This window comes from Stegodyphus dumicola, chromosome 4 (genome assembly GCF_044657685.1).
Source record: "Stegodyphus dumicola isolate Sdum_Otavi_A_Nest chromosome 4, ASM4465768v1".
Lineage (NCBI taxonomy): Eukaryota > Metazoa > Arthropoda > Arachnida > Araneae > Eresidae > Stegodyphus > Stegodyphus dumicola.
The window spans coordinates 82,114,007-82,129,827 of record NC_140771.1 but is presented as its reverse complement, the minus strand read 5'-3'; the positions used below and the strand labels follow the sequence as shown (position 1 = coordinate 82,129,827).

Genomic DNA, 15,821 nt, shown 5'->3' with positions numbered 1-15,821 from the left:
CTAATAATTTATATATATAACTTAAAAAGCAATGACGCTATGAAGAAGAAACCTATTGCGAGGCTTACAAAAATTCGAATAGCAACGATGAGGAACAGTCGAGATTTTTCAGAAAGATATAATTATAAACAAAATTACATTATCGGATTCTGATTCAAACACTAATAAATGGAGTGATAATAAATTCGGTGTAAATGCTTTATGACCATTCTTTACAAGAACTGCTTGTTTAGGAAGAAAGAAAAGTTGATAGCGAAGAAAGACCAATTCAATTTTATGTACGGACTGAATTTAGCTGTCGGCAACAATCATTTGCGTTTCTTTTTTTCAACAATCAACAATCATTTTTTTAAATACTTACTTTACGTCATGAATACTCAAAGAACTGTCACCCGAAAACGGATGACGCGGCCTGATCAGAATTTTTGCCGTCACACGAATACCGGTAACGTGTCAATCAAAAAAAGTGTTAAACTAGTTTTTATTTATTGCTTCCTTTTTAAAAATCAAGTGTTTACGTCATACCACAGTCAGACATTTTCACTGGGCCTTTTTTTGTGACAAATCACCAGCAATATTTTATTTTTTAATTCCGTCTCCAAATTTAGTAATTTTAGCTTACTTTTCTTTACTTCGTAGACAAGAAAGGCTAATGAAATTTAAAATAAATGAATATATGCATACATACAGTGTCAAAATAAAAGCGGTGGATTTTAACGGCGTAAGTTAAGTAAATTACGTTTTGTAAAATAAATGTATTGTAATGTGTCTTAGTTTAAATAAATGCCGTTGGTTTGATGACGCTAGCTTGCTTTAGCGGATAGTAGGACTCAGTTAGCATAAAAGCTAACAGTCATAAGGCAGCACATTCGGTGATTACTTGTCGTTAGTAACGGTGATCACAGAACCGATGATCCCAGGTTCGAATCCCAGAGAAGGCATGAATTTTTAAGCATACAGTATCTGTGCTGAAAGAGACACTCAAAATACACAGTGAGTCGAAAGTCCTCTCGAGAGTTTGTTGGAAAGAGGAGAGGGTGTTGACCCTGGGACATTCTCCTTAAAAATTGGGCGGTATTGCACAGTTAGTGTGGCGAGACTATACCTACGTGACCAATGGTGTCCTGCCCATCTCTACCTGTGCCTCTCACCTATAAGGTGTCCAAGGCCTATGTTTTCAATAGACTCAGCCAAGCGCTCATGCTCATTTGTAAGCTCACTGAACATTGGTTGCTTGGTGCGGGATTCGAATTTCGGAGAAAGGGATAGATGGGTATTTTCATGGTTTTCTCCATGTGTAAATGTGTAACCTGTATATGAGCCTGTTTCCCTTATAAATTGCTTCACAAAGGCATCCGTCAGGCAGATAAACCTCGAGCGCTTGGCCATAATCAAATAAACCAAACCACACTTTGCTTAATACAATACTTCGTGCATTGAAGTTCTACAGTTCTTTCAATCAGTTCTGTTTTACATATATTGTGTGAAAGCAACCGTTTTTACAAAAGAAACAATCGATAGAATTAGCTAAAACAGGATGTATTTTGACAAGAAATGTTAATTTATAGGAAAGCGGTACACACCTACAGTGAAAGTGAAAGGTAAGAAATTATTCTGCTGTATTTTGATAACGACCTTGAATGCTCTTATTTTCTTGTTTACGTATCAAAGAACTCCGTGTTTGGTTTTAAAGGAAGCAATGAAGTAAAAGGTCATAGAATTAAAAAATATTGTGTTAATCCTATTTGTAACTTAATATTTTATCATTCAGAGATTTTAAACAGAACAATGCACTTCACCTTCATACTTTGTTTTCATAGTTTCAGTTTAGTACTTACTGTATAAAATATAAAATCATATGTTATTTTAAACCGTGATCTGGTCTTTTCTAAACGAAACTGAAAAAAAAAGAAAGCGCCTACAGAGTTCTAACTGATTTTATTAGAAATATGAATTAAGCTATTATGTTCAAAGTAATCCATTTGAATTATTTACTCCATTCAGTAAACAAACGATATATTTAAAATGTACAATTAAAATTTTCTCTTTCTTTCAAAGGTGGAAGAAATCATTTCATTTAACGGACCATTCCATGGTATTTAAATTCTGATTATTTTAAAAATAATTTTTAGAACTGTTTAAAAAATAATGCCATCTCGTTTATTAGAAATCACATAATAAACGAATCATATAACAAAATCGTTGTTACTGTAAAACATAATTTAATTCTCCATAATTTTAAATAAAACAGATTACAGCTCTTTTTCATACTGTATTTATAAGTAACTTGAAAAGTCGAAATTCTGACTTCTAAGAAGAGCACAGAAAATTAAATTCCAACCTAATTTTATATTTTGAAAGCCTACAACTGAAAGAAACACTAACATTTTACGTACTATTGCGTAGATAGGAGCTCATAATGGTTTGAATACATACAGAACAGATGATTAGGGTGATAAAATTTATTTTGCCAAAAGAAACCCTTTACATTTCTGGAACTTTCCACAAAAATACTCATACAGTTCCTCAGTATCACAGAGCACAATCAGTAGCTACACTTCAAGCTATCAAGAACGTTAAACACAGCGTAATGCAAAGCGCATCTAAAAGGCGAAGCTCACACGGAGATTTCTCAATAGAAACTGATGCTCTCTTCGGTTTTACATAGTTTTCTCCCCGCCGCCGAGAAATCGCTTGTTCCTTTCATTTCTGGAAATTAATGGAAGGCATATATGGTTAAAGTTACATACAAGGAGCGGATACAATTACAGTTATATACAGGAGTCAATGACAGTTATACAATTACAGTATCAATCACGGTTATACAGGAAGTGGACCAAAATGTCACCAAATGGTCGCCAAGTTTGGAAACATTTAAACATTATGTTAAAAATATAAAGAAAATCTTTATAAAATATTAATATATGCTTAAAAGAAATGATAAAATATTGAAAATATTTAAAAGAAATGTAATGCCATTGCGTTGCCGTACATGTTAAAAGAAATGTATTGCCTTTATAAAAATGTTTACAAGTATTTAAAAGAAATGTAATGCCACCGCCCAAAATAAAATATTTTATAAAGATAAAATAAAAATATTTTGTTTCGGGTAGTGGCAAAAATTTCTTTCAAGTTTCTGAAATTGGGAGTAAATTTGAAAACTAAATATCTACTTTGCCGAGCAGCAGCATTTTTTTTTTTTTTTTTTTTTTCTTTCTTTCTTTTATATCACTGAGTTTCCTGAGTCAATTTGAAATTCAGGACAGCCCCTTGAAAACAGAGGCGCTTGGGATACTTGTCCTTTTCTTCATGTGGAAGTGAGACCATGCGTTTGCTTTCCAAATGCTTTTAATTATTTCGTTCGACTAATCAGGTATTTTGTAATGCTTTTAATTATTTCGTTCGACTAATCAGGTATTTTGCAAATAATTAGGACGTCACAATACTATCAGAAGTTAATATTTTATACGAGCATATTTTACTCGTACTGAGGCATTTTGGCTTCAAAGTTTGCTGTTAAAGCAAGGTTCGTCTTACTATGTTTGGCACCCCTCCCAATAACCGAAAATAACAAAATAAAAAAAGAACGTATCTCAAAAGATGCAGTTTTAGTGTTCTGAATAAATTTCGATTATTGGGTGCAATACCGTCTAGATTTGGCACCCTGGGAGGTCGCCCGATTTCGTCTCGCCCTCACTCTTTTGAAGAGTTTGTTGAATTAAAATTGATATTTTTTCAGATTTTCATTGAATTCCTAAAGCAAAATTTGCTGAGCTTCGCACAGTAAAATTTTTAAATTCAGTCCGCAGAAATAAGCAGCATAGACATGCTAAACACACCGAAATTTTGTCCATGTGCAAACAAATGGAGACAAATTACCTGTTCGAAGAATTCATTTATATATATTTCACAACTAATATAAAAATATTCTGCCTAGCTTTCCTTTTTTCCTCATATTTTATGCTTTATTTTATTTTATTTTATTTTATTTTATTGCTGAGCTTTTATGTTTGATTTGCAGATACTCATTACAGCTGCATTATTATTTATAAATGAATATATTATAATCCGCACTCAGCCTTGAGTGACATGTTCTACACGCATCACGTAACACATCTGTTATCTGTAATGAAAGGCCCATGACATAAAACTACTGAAATAAAAACAGCATTAATAAAATTAAAGCTTCCGTTTAAAATTGTTAACACCAGAAGTTAACGTTGGAAGTCGTCATAATTATGTGCTGCCATCTATCGCATGCAATAAAAACTAGAAATTTAACAAAAGCTTAACATAACTGTAATTTTCGTCTATAAATGAAAATTTTTTATGAAGAAATTTACTTTTCGTTCTGCATAGAACAGGAGAAAAAAGTAAGTGCATTATATATAGACAAAAGGCATATTTTCATTGAAAGTAAAAATATTATAAGACAATTCTTATTTAGTAGAAAAATAGCCCTAGGGTAGAGAACATTGTTCTCAGAACAGAGATCATTGAAAGATTAATTAATGGACAAAGATTAAACATTTCTGAAAGATATACATTTCATATCATTTTTACTTATTATTTTATAAGCTCTATTTAGCTTTGTTATTGCTTTTGTTTATTTTTGAACTACCTGGCAAGGCGTCGACCTCAGATTTAGCATGCACACATTTTGCGGATAACAATACAATGTAGAAAAGAGACTTTTTTTTTTAAAATCTGATTAATCTTTTTACTTAGTTGCACGAAGTAAAAAGGAAGTATTGTAATCGCGAAAAGTTTCAGGCAGCATATTTCAACGAAAATATCCCATTTTGACCGCTTTCAAATGCAATTTAACGATGTATTTCCGTGATATCTGTATGTAAGGACAGAATAAAACACTCTTTTCCTCCAAAAAAACTATAAAACTGCTTTAAAATGAATTCTGAAGAGAATTTTTCGTGGCGTCTGTACGAACGTATGCACGTATCTCGCATAACTCAAAAACGAGTAGCCTCAGAACGTTGAAATTTTGTATATAGGACTGCTATAACATGTAGATGTGCACCTCGTATTTTGGTTGCAATCGGCCGCACCAAACGTATATAAATATTTTTATATATATATCCACTCTGTTACCCGGCTCAGTGATCTCAATTTCTTTACTCTTATATGTTTGTAAATTGTACATTTTTTGCTTTAAAAATGATTGAATTAGGTTATTTTTATCTTCCGGTTAAGGGTTTTATGCCTTTAGTAAATCTGTATGCAATATTTTTAGAATTATCAACAATTTTAAAATTGTTTAAGTGCCGCTAAGCCTAATTTGATGGTGGCCATTGCTCTTGTTTACATTTGAAACAGCTGAGTAGCGGATTTGTTGAAAATCTAGAGAAACTTAGCTTTGCAACAACAAAGATAACGCCTTCATTTATTATTTAAATCATGCTTAAACCTTTCTGGAATTTTTTCGAGGAAATAAGCGTCTAAGATTTACTTCGTAATTTTTAATACAGATATTTTGAATTTTTATGTATTTTTGCCTTGTCGCGAAGTGAAAACTGAATTAATTGAATGAAAAATACTCAATCGTCTGTGAAAAACTGTTTCTTTTTTGTTTTGTTTGCTTAATTTCTTTTATACATAGTTCTAGCTTTATTATAGTATTTGAATAGAACATGTGGCAAAGATTAGATAATTCTTTAAATGATATAAATTTTGTGCATTCTGAGTTAATAGGAACGAAATATAATACTGCTAAGTAAACCTAACGCCAAAGTGTCGCTATGGTAAACAAAGTGAATTTTAAAGAATGCATTTATTCTATTGTGGTTTATGCGCTGTCGGCGAAGTAGGTTTAATTCAATCTAATAAGTTTAAATGAAATGCAAGAAAAAATGCGTATAATTCAATATTCCGTACAAGGAAGTCATGTGGTGTACACATCAGATTTTTTTTTTTTTTTTTATTTTATTTATGTGGAAATGATTTTTGTACATATCTTTGATTAACAAACAATCTAAACATCTCAGAATTTTACTGTTTGCACTATCCGACAGTCTGTCGGATAGTGCAAACAACACTCACAGAAATTAGTATGAAATTTTTAATGTTATTTCTGCTCTTTTGAAGAATTTTCGAAAATACTGCGATTTTTTCAATAATTTTTTTCGACTACTATTCCTAAATTTCAGCATCTGAAAATGTATCATTTTCTAAATTTTGAAATTTTGCTCTTTTTCAAAACAAGAATGGTAAAAATGTTGCATGGGCAATTTTCTAATACATTATCAAAATAATAAATAAATAAATGATTAAAAATATAAATAAATAAATTAATTAATGAAAATTAAGAAAAAATGTATTTATTATCTCACTCGCTATGCTGCAAAGAGTTACTTGCAAAGAAATTAAGCTTACGGCAGAAGTCCTCTGCAATTTTATAAATGCTCTTCGATTTTGCTTTCATAATTCATTTCATGTTATTAATATAAAAAAGAACCGAATTTAAAACCGATTGATTGATGGAGTTTAACATTTTTTGCAGGGAAATCTACCGAATAACATACGAGCATTAAATCTAGGCGTAAAGAGAATGTTAAGAAACGTACCTTTTTTCGGTGAATTCTCCTTGTTATGAATTCTTTCACCTCATAAGCACAAAGTCATACCATCAAATACTAAAAAGATTAAAATGAAATGAAATGAAACTCTGATTTAATGACCATCCATGGATTACTAAAATTTATCTTTAAATCGAAGAATCGTGTTAATTGAATGTTCAACATAATATATCGTAAACGTAACTTAACATAACATAACATAAAGAAACTAATTTTTTTTTCTCTTTGAACTTAGTAGAGCTTTTAAATTTGGAAAACTCACTTATCTAAAAATTGCGGAATTTGGCTTTATATGCGTCCCTCTGGTGCCTGTGCTTATATTTAAGAAAATTTTATTCTCGTTATAAAAAAATGAAACACAAAAGGTTTGACTTCCATACCATAAAAATGTACCGAGAAATTTGACATGAAATATCTATTTATAAACAATTTCTAATGCTAATATATAAAGTGCCTTCGTGGTGTAAGGGCAGCACACTCTGCGCGTAATGGAGAGATCCAGGTTCCAGTCTCGGCGAAGGCATTGAACATTTTCACATCTGTTTCAAAATAACCTAAATGACTCTGCAGTAGCGCCCGAACTAAAAGGTGATGGATAATAATTCGTCACCACCAGAATTTAGCGACTGGATACCCTAACTCCTAGTCGTCGTAGTATATATAGTATTTTGTCCCTCTTTCCGGCACGCCTTCGTGGTGTAAGGGTAGCACACTCTTCGCGTATTCGAGAGATCCACAGGTTCACACAGAATATTAATAGCGCATTTCTAAACTTTGAAAACTTATAAATTTCTTGGGTAAAAATTCTTTCGTAATAAAAATGTAACAAAATTATGAATTAAAAGTACTAGTAAATCACTAAGGAATATTACTGAATGGCATTTTAACTGGGAATAAAATCAACATCGAATTATTGCAATTTATTTATCAACCAAACTCCTCAATGCAAATGAAAAATTACTTCAAAAACCACAAATTCTCAAGTAAGATATCTCAGCCAAATTTTTGTCGGACAGGAATCAAGCATTTTGTGCTTTATTTTTTATAAACAGTGCGAAATTTTCCGTATAAAAAATTAGATATTGTAATTTTACAAAATTTCTTTAAATTTAAAAATATCAAAACATGAATCTTTGGCCATTTAAAACATTTTTGTAACTAGAAGCATATGTCTACTCGCAACGGCTAAGAAAAGAAAGGCCGGGTAAGGACTTTTGTAGACACGACGTATATATCTCTTTCTTCTTCCTACATTTTTCTGTATCGTTTCACAGAAAAAGCATTTTATGTGAAACAAATATGAGAAAAAAAAAGCAGAACATGCAAAGAAGATTTAAAAGTAATATTTTCGCTGTTTCAGCTTTAACACGAAGCAAGTGTAAGCCGGATTAGCTTTCACTGAATTGGTATTGATGTTTACTGAGGCAGAGCAAACAGAACTGTGATATATCCTTTTAGTCTATTTACGTAAGATACACGCTTACTTACATTGTTCTGATAGATATTTTTTACATTTGTTTCCTAAATTTCTTTCAGAAATGTATGTTGTAATTTTTTAGTCCAAAGGGTCTTTGTCCTTGAAGGACTATTGCTTTCGTTTTGCGATTTTGCGTTGAATCACTATAAATGTCCGTTTCACTTTTCAAACTGTTGCCACCAAATGTTAGAGTCCTGCGTTATATTTCAAGAAATTAAATAATGAAAAATCTCCATGTATGTACGTCTATTTCTCGCATTGTGATAAAACAACGGTACATAGAGCCATCGAATTTTGAATGACGTAATCCTCCTCCGAATATGGGCATGCGGAAGACAAAATTTGAAGTTTGGAATTTGTTTTATTATCAACTTCATATTTTGTGAAACTTTAACGAATTTTTGGTTAGCAAACTCAAGGATTTCAAAACGAGCAATAGCAACAGTCTACAGGAGAGAAAAAAAAAAAAAAAAGAGCGCGTGGAATTTCTAAAGATAAGCTCATTTTAAAATTATTTTTGCGACATTGCTATTGAACTGAATTTTATGGTTTAAGTGCAAAGAACATGATATTTAATAAAGAAGGTAACACACAAAACACAGAACGTTAAAAAACGCCGCTTTGGACATAATTTAAAATCTGCAACCTTTCAGTTTTTTTTTATTACATTTAATTTAGTACTTCTACTGAATAGAGCAATAATCATTTTTGATTAAAATTCCATAATCGGGGTGAGCGCCAGGCTTGGCGAGAGTTTTTTTATTTGGCGCGATTTTGATTGATTGTGGTTTCCGACTGTATGTTTTCTTGTGGCAAACCTAGTGCTTTATTTCGGTATTCGGTAACAAAGAGCGGAAATTTAGTGTAGCCAGGAGATTTTTTTTTTTTAATTAATTTTGAAATACTGTGTTTCTTTTTAAAAGTTTTACTGTTTAATATTATTATTATTATATATGTTTAATATTATATTTATATAAATATTTGCAGAAGGTTAAGCTGTTGTTGGTGGGAGAATGTTAGATTTCAGATGACGTGACGTTTATAATTTATAAATGTTTTCATTTAATTTTATTTAGTTAATTATTATTATTATTATTATTATTATTTTTAGTTTCCCGCCTTTCCCAGAATAAAAGAACTGAATATAAAATTTCAAAGCCATAAATGTGCCACGTAGGGAAAAAAAAAAAAAAAAAACTGATGAAAGTTTATTGAGCTTATTTGCAGTTTGCTAAAAGATTTAGACATATATAAGTTTTTTTTTTTTTTTTTTTTTTTTTTTTTTTTTTAAAGTTCTCGTACTCACCAGGGTCCGACAGGTCGCTGAACACTTGCAGTTCGATCTATGTTGGATTTTAGGCGAAACGTTCGACTGCATGCACATTTTCCTGTTTGCGTCATATGTAATGTGGATACGAGCCAGTTTCTGTCAGAAATTCTTCCACAAACCAATCCCTACCCTTAAGCAGATAATCCTCCTAAACAAACATAAACAGCTCTGTTTTTCTTTCTTTTTTACTCGCTCTGTTGTCTGCGCTGATTTAATAATACGGTTTTTATTAGTCCATAAGGGGCTAATTATCTCGAAAAAGGATTTTGCGATGCTTCACTGTAAATGGTGTATCACGTGTTTCAAACTATTGCACCAAATATATCACCTTGTATTATTTTTAAAGAAATTAAATAATAAAGAATCTGCTTTTATTTAAGTATATATGTTCCTCGCATTGAGACGAAAACGACATGATCTAGGGCCAGCAGATTTTGAATAACGTACTCCTCCACCTAAACATATGCACCTGGAAGCCCGAATTTTGAATCTGTTTTATAGTTTGTTCCAGATTTTCTTAAACTGTAATGAATTTTTGGTCAATGGCAATACTCTTCGAAATAAAACATGTTTATCTCGTGCACGTGAGTCTGTTGCTATTCGGAAAAATGGCAGTTTTAATTAACAAACTCGGCTGTGTGAAAGCAAAGTGTTGCCGTCATATGAAATATAACACTTTTATCTTCCACGTACCAGCATGTTGCCGGCCTAAGATACCTTCAAATGTAATCTGGAATTTACTGAGTAAATTCTGCTTTTAATATTAAACGAAAATGGTGCCATTTAACGATTTCAATGACAACTGATAGCAAAAACGCAACAACGGCAATGTGAACATAAGATAGGTAACATGATTTGAAATCTGAACTGCATAGAAATAATAATATTTGTTTTTTGAAAACAATATGAATTCCTTGCTTAGCATGTATGTTTTCCACTGATAACGTTAACGCAACAACGGTGACGAATAACTAAGATGGGTAACGCGTACACAAGATGTAATATCTTACGCTTTGCTGAACTTTAAAATATTTAATTTGGGCAATGACAACACATTTCTCTTAAATCGTTCAGTTTATTTATTAAGTTTATTTCTAATGACAAATAAATATATATTGCTTTTCTCGAGTGGAAGCGCACTTTTTTTTGTATCGCCAAATTTTCTGATTAAACTTGAAATATGAATAATTTGCGCTTTGCAGAGTGGCAACACAAAACTTTTAAATCGCGGAATTTTTTTATTAATTTATTTTTATTTATTTTTTATTTCACAAGTTCGTTAAATTTTCTTAAAATATAGGTATATGAAGAGTACATATTCAGTGGGGTAGTTTTTGAGAGAAATCTTATGTAGACAGGGACCTTCTTCTTGTTTTGAAGGTCAAGTGTGCCAAGTTTCATCAATGTTGGAATAAAACTGTAGTTTTATATGATAAAAGTGTAGCTTTAGTCGTATAGATTTATTTATTTTTAATTAATTGATTTAGCTACATAAAAATCTAGGTACCGATCTCCTCTTTCATAGTTATTATCTTCTTCCGTAGTTATTATCATTCCTGATAAACGTGGGGGGGGGGGGCGGCGACAAAGAAGAAAAGAAAAGAAAATCAATTAAAAAAATTCAAAGGAAATTATGGAGTGGTTCGGTGATCAGTCAGAGCTTGCACCAGGAAATCGATCCACATATTGTTAGCGAAGGTTGAAATATACTTATGCATTGCGGTATAGTAGCTGCTGTTTAGGTGTTGTGTTTTTGCAACAACACACAACAATAATATTCAGATAATGTTAATCAAATGCCAAATTTCCATCTCTTTGTACACAAAAACATGGAAACTACATCGCTCGTTCTGTTCAACCATTTAGTGGATATGATCCAATTATTCTCGAATAAATTTTTTAACTGAAGTAAAAGTCACTAAATAAGGAATGAAGTCGCCAGGTAAAGTCAAACTAGAATATAAAAGTTGCTAAGCGTCAGACAAATATCGCCAAGTAAGGGTTTATGTCGCCAAATAACTTATTTTCGATATAAGTGAATCATTTAAAACTAGGCAGAAAAGCACCATTAAGCTGGCTTAGGTTTTGAATAATTCTAATGATTCTGAGGATGATCAGATACAGATCCCTCTTCTTCAGAAACAAGAAAATTATAATTTGCAGCGTATTTCTCCTGATCCTTAAAAAAATATTATAAAAACATCTAAGCCAGACTAAGATGTTATAGATTGCTACAGATTATTAAGTTATTTTCAAAGTGTTATAGATTCAATTAATAGGAAAATTAAATTAGTTAAAATCCATTCATATTGGAAGTATATATCTCTTATCCCTTAATGTTATTCGGTTAATGTATAAAAATTGTCACGTTTATGCTCACGAATTCACGATTCTATTTTTTTTATATAAAAACAAAACATTTAATGAAGAGCTTATGTACATTATTTACATTATTGAAAGCACAATCATACATATATTATAAATTTTCCCATCATAGGGCCAATATTCGTTTATCAAGAACAATTACCGCTATGTGGCCAAGATCAGATCATTTTCAAGGCGTCGCCCTCAAGCTGACTAAAAGAGAAGTGTAATACATTCCTTCTCTGCCGCCAGTCACGTGACCTAGTCGACGACAGACGATAAAAAATAAAAGAAAAAATGAATCCATCGGAGGGAAAAAGAAATAATTTCAACAAACTCCCCCCCGATGAACAATAGGTTCATCATAAATTTAACTAACTATTACAATATTACTATAACAATAAGAAACAAATAAAAATTACTTACATATACAGGTCACATTATATCAATAATTTCTTAACATCAAGAAAATTTTTTCTGAAACTATAGAAAAAACAAAACATTTAAATTAACATTTCTCAAGATCACCACAAATCATTAAACCAAGGAAAATAATAATGAATAAATGAAAACATTATGAAAAAGAACATTTTTTTTTCTATCATCAGTTTATCAGTCATTCAGTCCAAATTTTTTTTTTTTTTTTAACCAGTCACTGATTATTGCAATTACTGATATCATCAATTTCTAAATTGTACAATAGCTGCACTGGACGTTTGATTACCGAATTACCAGTTTTCACTTCACACGATCTGATCATTCCATCTCTACCAATAAAGGTTTTGGTTATTCTTCCTAATTTCCACCAACTTCTAGGTAAATTTTCATCATGAACAAGTACTATATCATTTACGTTGAATGTAGATTGTTTCTTCTGACCGGTATAATGAGCAGATCTCAAGCACAGGAGATATTCTTTTTTCCATCTGTTCCAAAAGTGATTTATTAGATTTTCTCGTGTACGGAAACGTTTTAACATTACTTCTCTGGAACCTGGTAAATTCAAGTCATTCCTCCTTACAGCTGGCAAACTCAAGAGTCGTTTACCAATCAACAGGTGGGCTGGAGTAAGTGCGGAGGGCTCTTCAAGATCAGAAAAGACGTATGTTAATGGACGCGAGTTTATCATCGCTTCTATTTCAAGCAAAAGCGTTTCTAATTCACTTTGAGTCAAAGATGATTTCCCAATGTTCTTTCTTAAACTAGATTTTACACTGCGAACTAAACGTTCATAAAAACCGCCCCACCAGGCAGCACGTTCCACAATGTATTTCCATGTGATTCCATGCGAAGCATAAAATTTTTTAACTTCAGGGTGGTTAATCACTTTCCACATTTGCTTTAATTCAAGTTCGGCTCTTTTAAATGTTCTAGCATTGTCCGAGTACACAGTGGAACACAAACCTCTTCGGGATACGAACCTGCGGAACGCAAGTAAAAATTCTTCAGTGCTCATGCCTTTTACGAGCTCAAGGTGAATAGCTCTTGTAGTAGCGCAAGTAAACAATAAAATGTAGTATTTGTTGTCATTTTCTTTTACATACAAAGGACCTGCAAAATCGAGTCCACAAATTGCGAAAGGTGGAGATTCATTAACTCTATCCGCTGGAAGAGGTGCAATGATTTGTTGTCCAGGACGTACATTATATTTTTTGCATATTAAGCATTTACTCAGGATTGATTTGACGTATTGTTTTCCTCTTAAGAGCCAGAATTTTTCACGTATATGCACTAGAGTATCCGATACACCCGCATGATAAACCTTTTCATGAGCGTCTCGTACTACTAATTCACTTAATTTATGTTTTGAAGGGATTACTATTGGATGTTTGTTGTTAAATAGTAGGTTTGACTTTTGTAACCGACCTCGTACCAAAAGTAGACCTTCATCTGATAATATGGGATTTAATTCGAACAATTTTGAATCTTTTGGAATATGCTTGTTTTCTCTTAGAGACTCTATAACTTCAGGAAAACTATCTTCTTGAGCTTGTTTTAACCAAAAGATTTCAGATTTACTGATTTCTTCTGCTGAAATTTCCGCAAAATTTCTATTTTCCCTTTTTACTTTTAAATTTGATATAAATCTGAAAATCCAAGCAGTCACACGATAAAGTTTTTTCAAGGAACTAAATTTTGTCAAATTCATGAGTGGAACATTTTCAGTTTTGTCTGTTTTGATCAAACACGCTAGGATAGCTTCCGATTTTCGAGATTCTTCTGATACATCATGTAATTTTGACGTCGATAGTTTGGGTTTTGGCCATTGACTTTCAGGTAACGAAAGAAATGCAGGGCCATGCCACTATTTCGAAGAATCTATCAGTTCTTTTGCAGAACAACCCTTTGTTATTAGATCTGCAGGGTTGAGTTTTCCTTCGCAATGTCTCCATGAACAAGGATCTGAAATTTCATGTATTTCTGAAATTCTATTAGCAATGAAAGGTTTCCATCTTTTAGCTGTACCTTTAATCCAATGTAGAACTATTTCCGAATCTGACCATAAAATGACATTTGAAATATGTAGAATATTTTTCAGGTAGTTGGCAACCCTAGCACCCACCAATGCTCCCATCAATTCAAGGCGGGGAAGCGTTAATTTCTTTAATGGTGCAACACGTGATTTTGCCAAAACAAATGTAGTTTCAAATTTATCTTCATCAGTTCTGTATCTCAAGTATGCGACTGAGCCATACGCATTTGGATTAGCATCACTAAAAATGTGTAACTGAACAGTGTCCCTGTCTAAATTTGGTACATGAAAATAATATCTGGGAATTTTCAACATTTTAAGTTCTTTTATTTCAGAGAGCCATATTTTCCAGTCATTTTCGAGTTCTCCAGAAAAGATCTCATCCCAAGGTACCCCTTGAAGCCATAGCTGTTGCAATAAACATTTAATTCGAATTACAAAGGGTGCGATAAATCCAGATGGGTCAAAAATTTTAGCTGCTATTTTTAATACATTACGTTTGGTACATTCAGTGTTTATAGAGGACAGTAAAGGTGTTAATTCTAGTCCTAAGACATCTTCATCATTGTTCCACATTAAACCTAGTACTTTTAAGGATGTACATGGAGTGTCACTATTGAGAGAGATTAACTTTTCCTCAAGCCATTTCTGCTTAAGCTCTAGGGAATTGGTTTCGAATTTTCTTAGATTTAGACCTCCTTCAGCAAGAATTTTAACAGATTCATTTGATAGATTAAGCGCTTCTTCAACAGTTGTCGCTCCAGAAAATAGGTCATCCACGTAAAGATTTGAGTTAAGCATTTCAAAAGTCTTAAAGTTAGAATTCTTGTACTTATCAATGTGATGTTTTATTGTGCAAGCAAGGATGAAAGGACTACAAGTTACACCAAAGGTTGCTCTTGTCATTTTGTAAGAAATTACACTCTCTTTTCTATCAAGGTTTTTAAAATAAAGAAATCTCAGATAATCTCTGTCTTCTTCTGCGGTTGATATTTGAAGGAATGCCTTTTCGATATCTGCCGAAAAGGCGATCCTATTTTCGCGGAATTTCAAAATAACGTCCAAAACATTTGGATTTAGATTTGGCCCTGGGTGAAGACAATCATTGAGAGAAAGTGCATCATTTGATTTTGAAGAAGCATCGTAAACGATGCGCACCTTTGTTGTTGTTTTGTCGTCTCTAATTACAGGATGGTGAGGCATATAATAAGAATTAAGTGTTGAGCTGTTTTCAGGGCATACTTCTACAATTCCTAAATGTTCTTGTTCCCTGAGAATATTGTTGTATTCTTCAAATAACATTTCATTACACTTAAATTTATTTTCTAGACTAGCAAATCTTCTTTTAGCCACTTCAAGATTATTTCTCAATAAATCGCGAGATTTGCTCCATAGTAACCTTGCCTCATAACGACCATTTTTAAATTTCAAATTATTTTGAAAGTAATTTATGATTTCTAAATCACTAGAATTCTTTTCGTTATTCTCAACAATACCCATGACTTCTAAATCCCAAAATTTCTTCAGTTCATCATTTTCACTCTCAACTGATACACTACAACAATTTATTCTTCTATCTTTTGA

General features: G+C 32.1%; 1 protein-coding gene across 1 annotated transcript; it reads right to left on the bottom strand.

Annotated features, from left to right (window-relative positions):
• Positions 1–2,447: 2,447 nt before the first annotated feature.
• Positions 2,448–15,160, bottom strand: LOC118192542 (uncharacterized). The gene is made up of 3 exons (XM_085815130.1): positions 11,928–15,160; positions 6,582–6,650; positions 2,448–2,709 (listed from the first exon to the last, which is right to left on the bottom strand). The coding sequence occupies exon 1, from the start codon at positions 13,911–13,913 to the stop codon at positions 12,417–12,419; it is 1,497 nt and encodes a 498-aa protein (XP_085671256.1). The 5' UTR covers positions 13,914–15,160; the 3' UTR covers positions 2,448–2,709; positions 6,582–6,650; positions 11,928–12,416.
• Between the last annotated feature and the right edge of the window lie 661 nt (positions 15,161–15,821).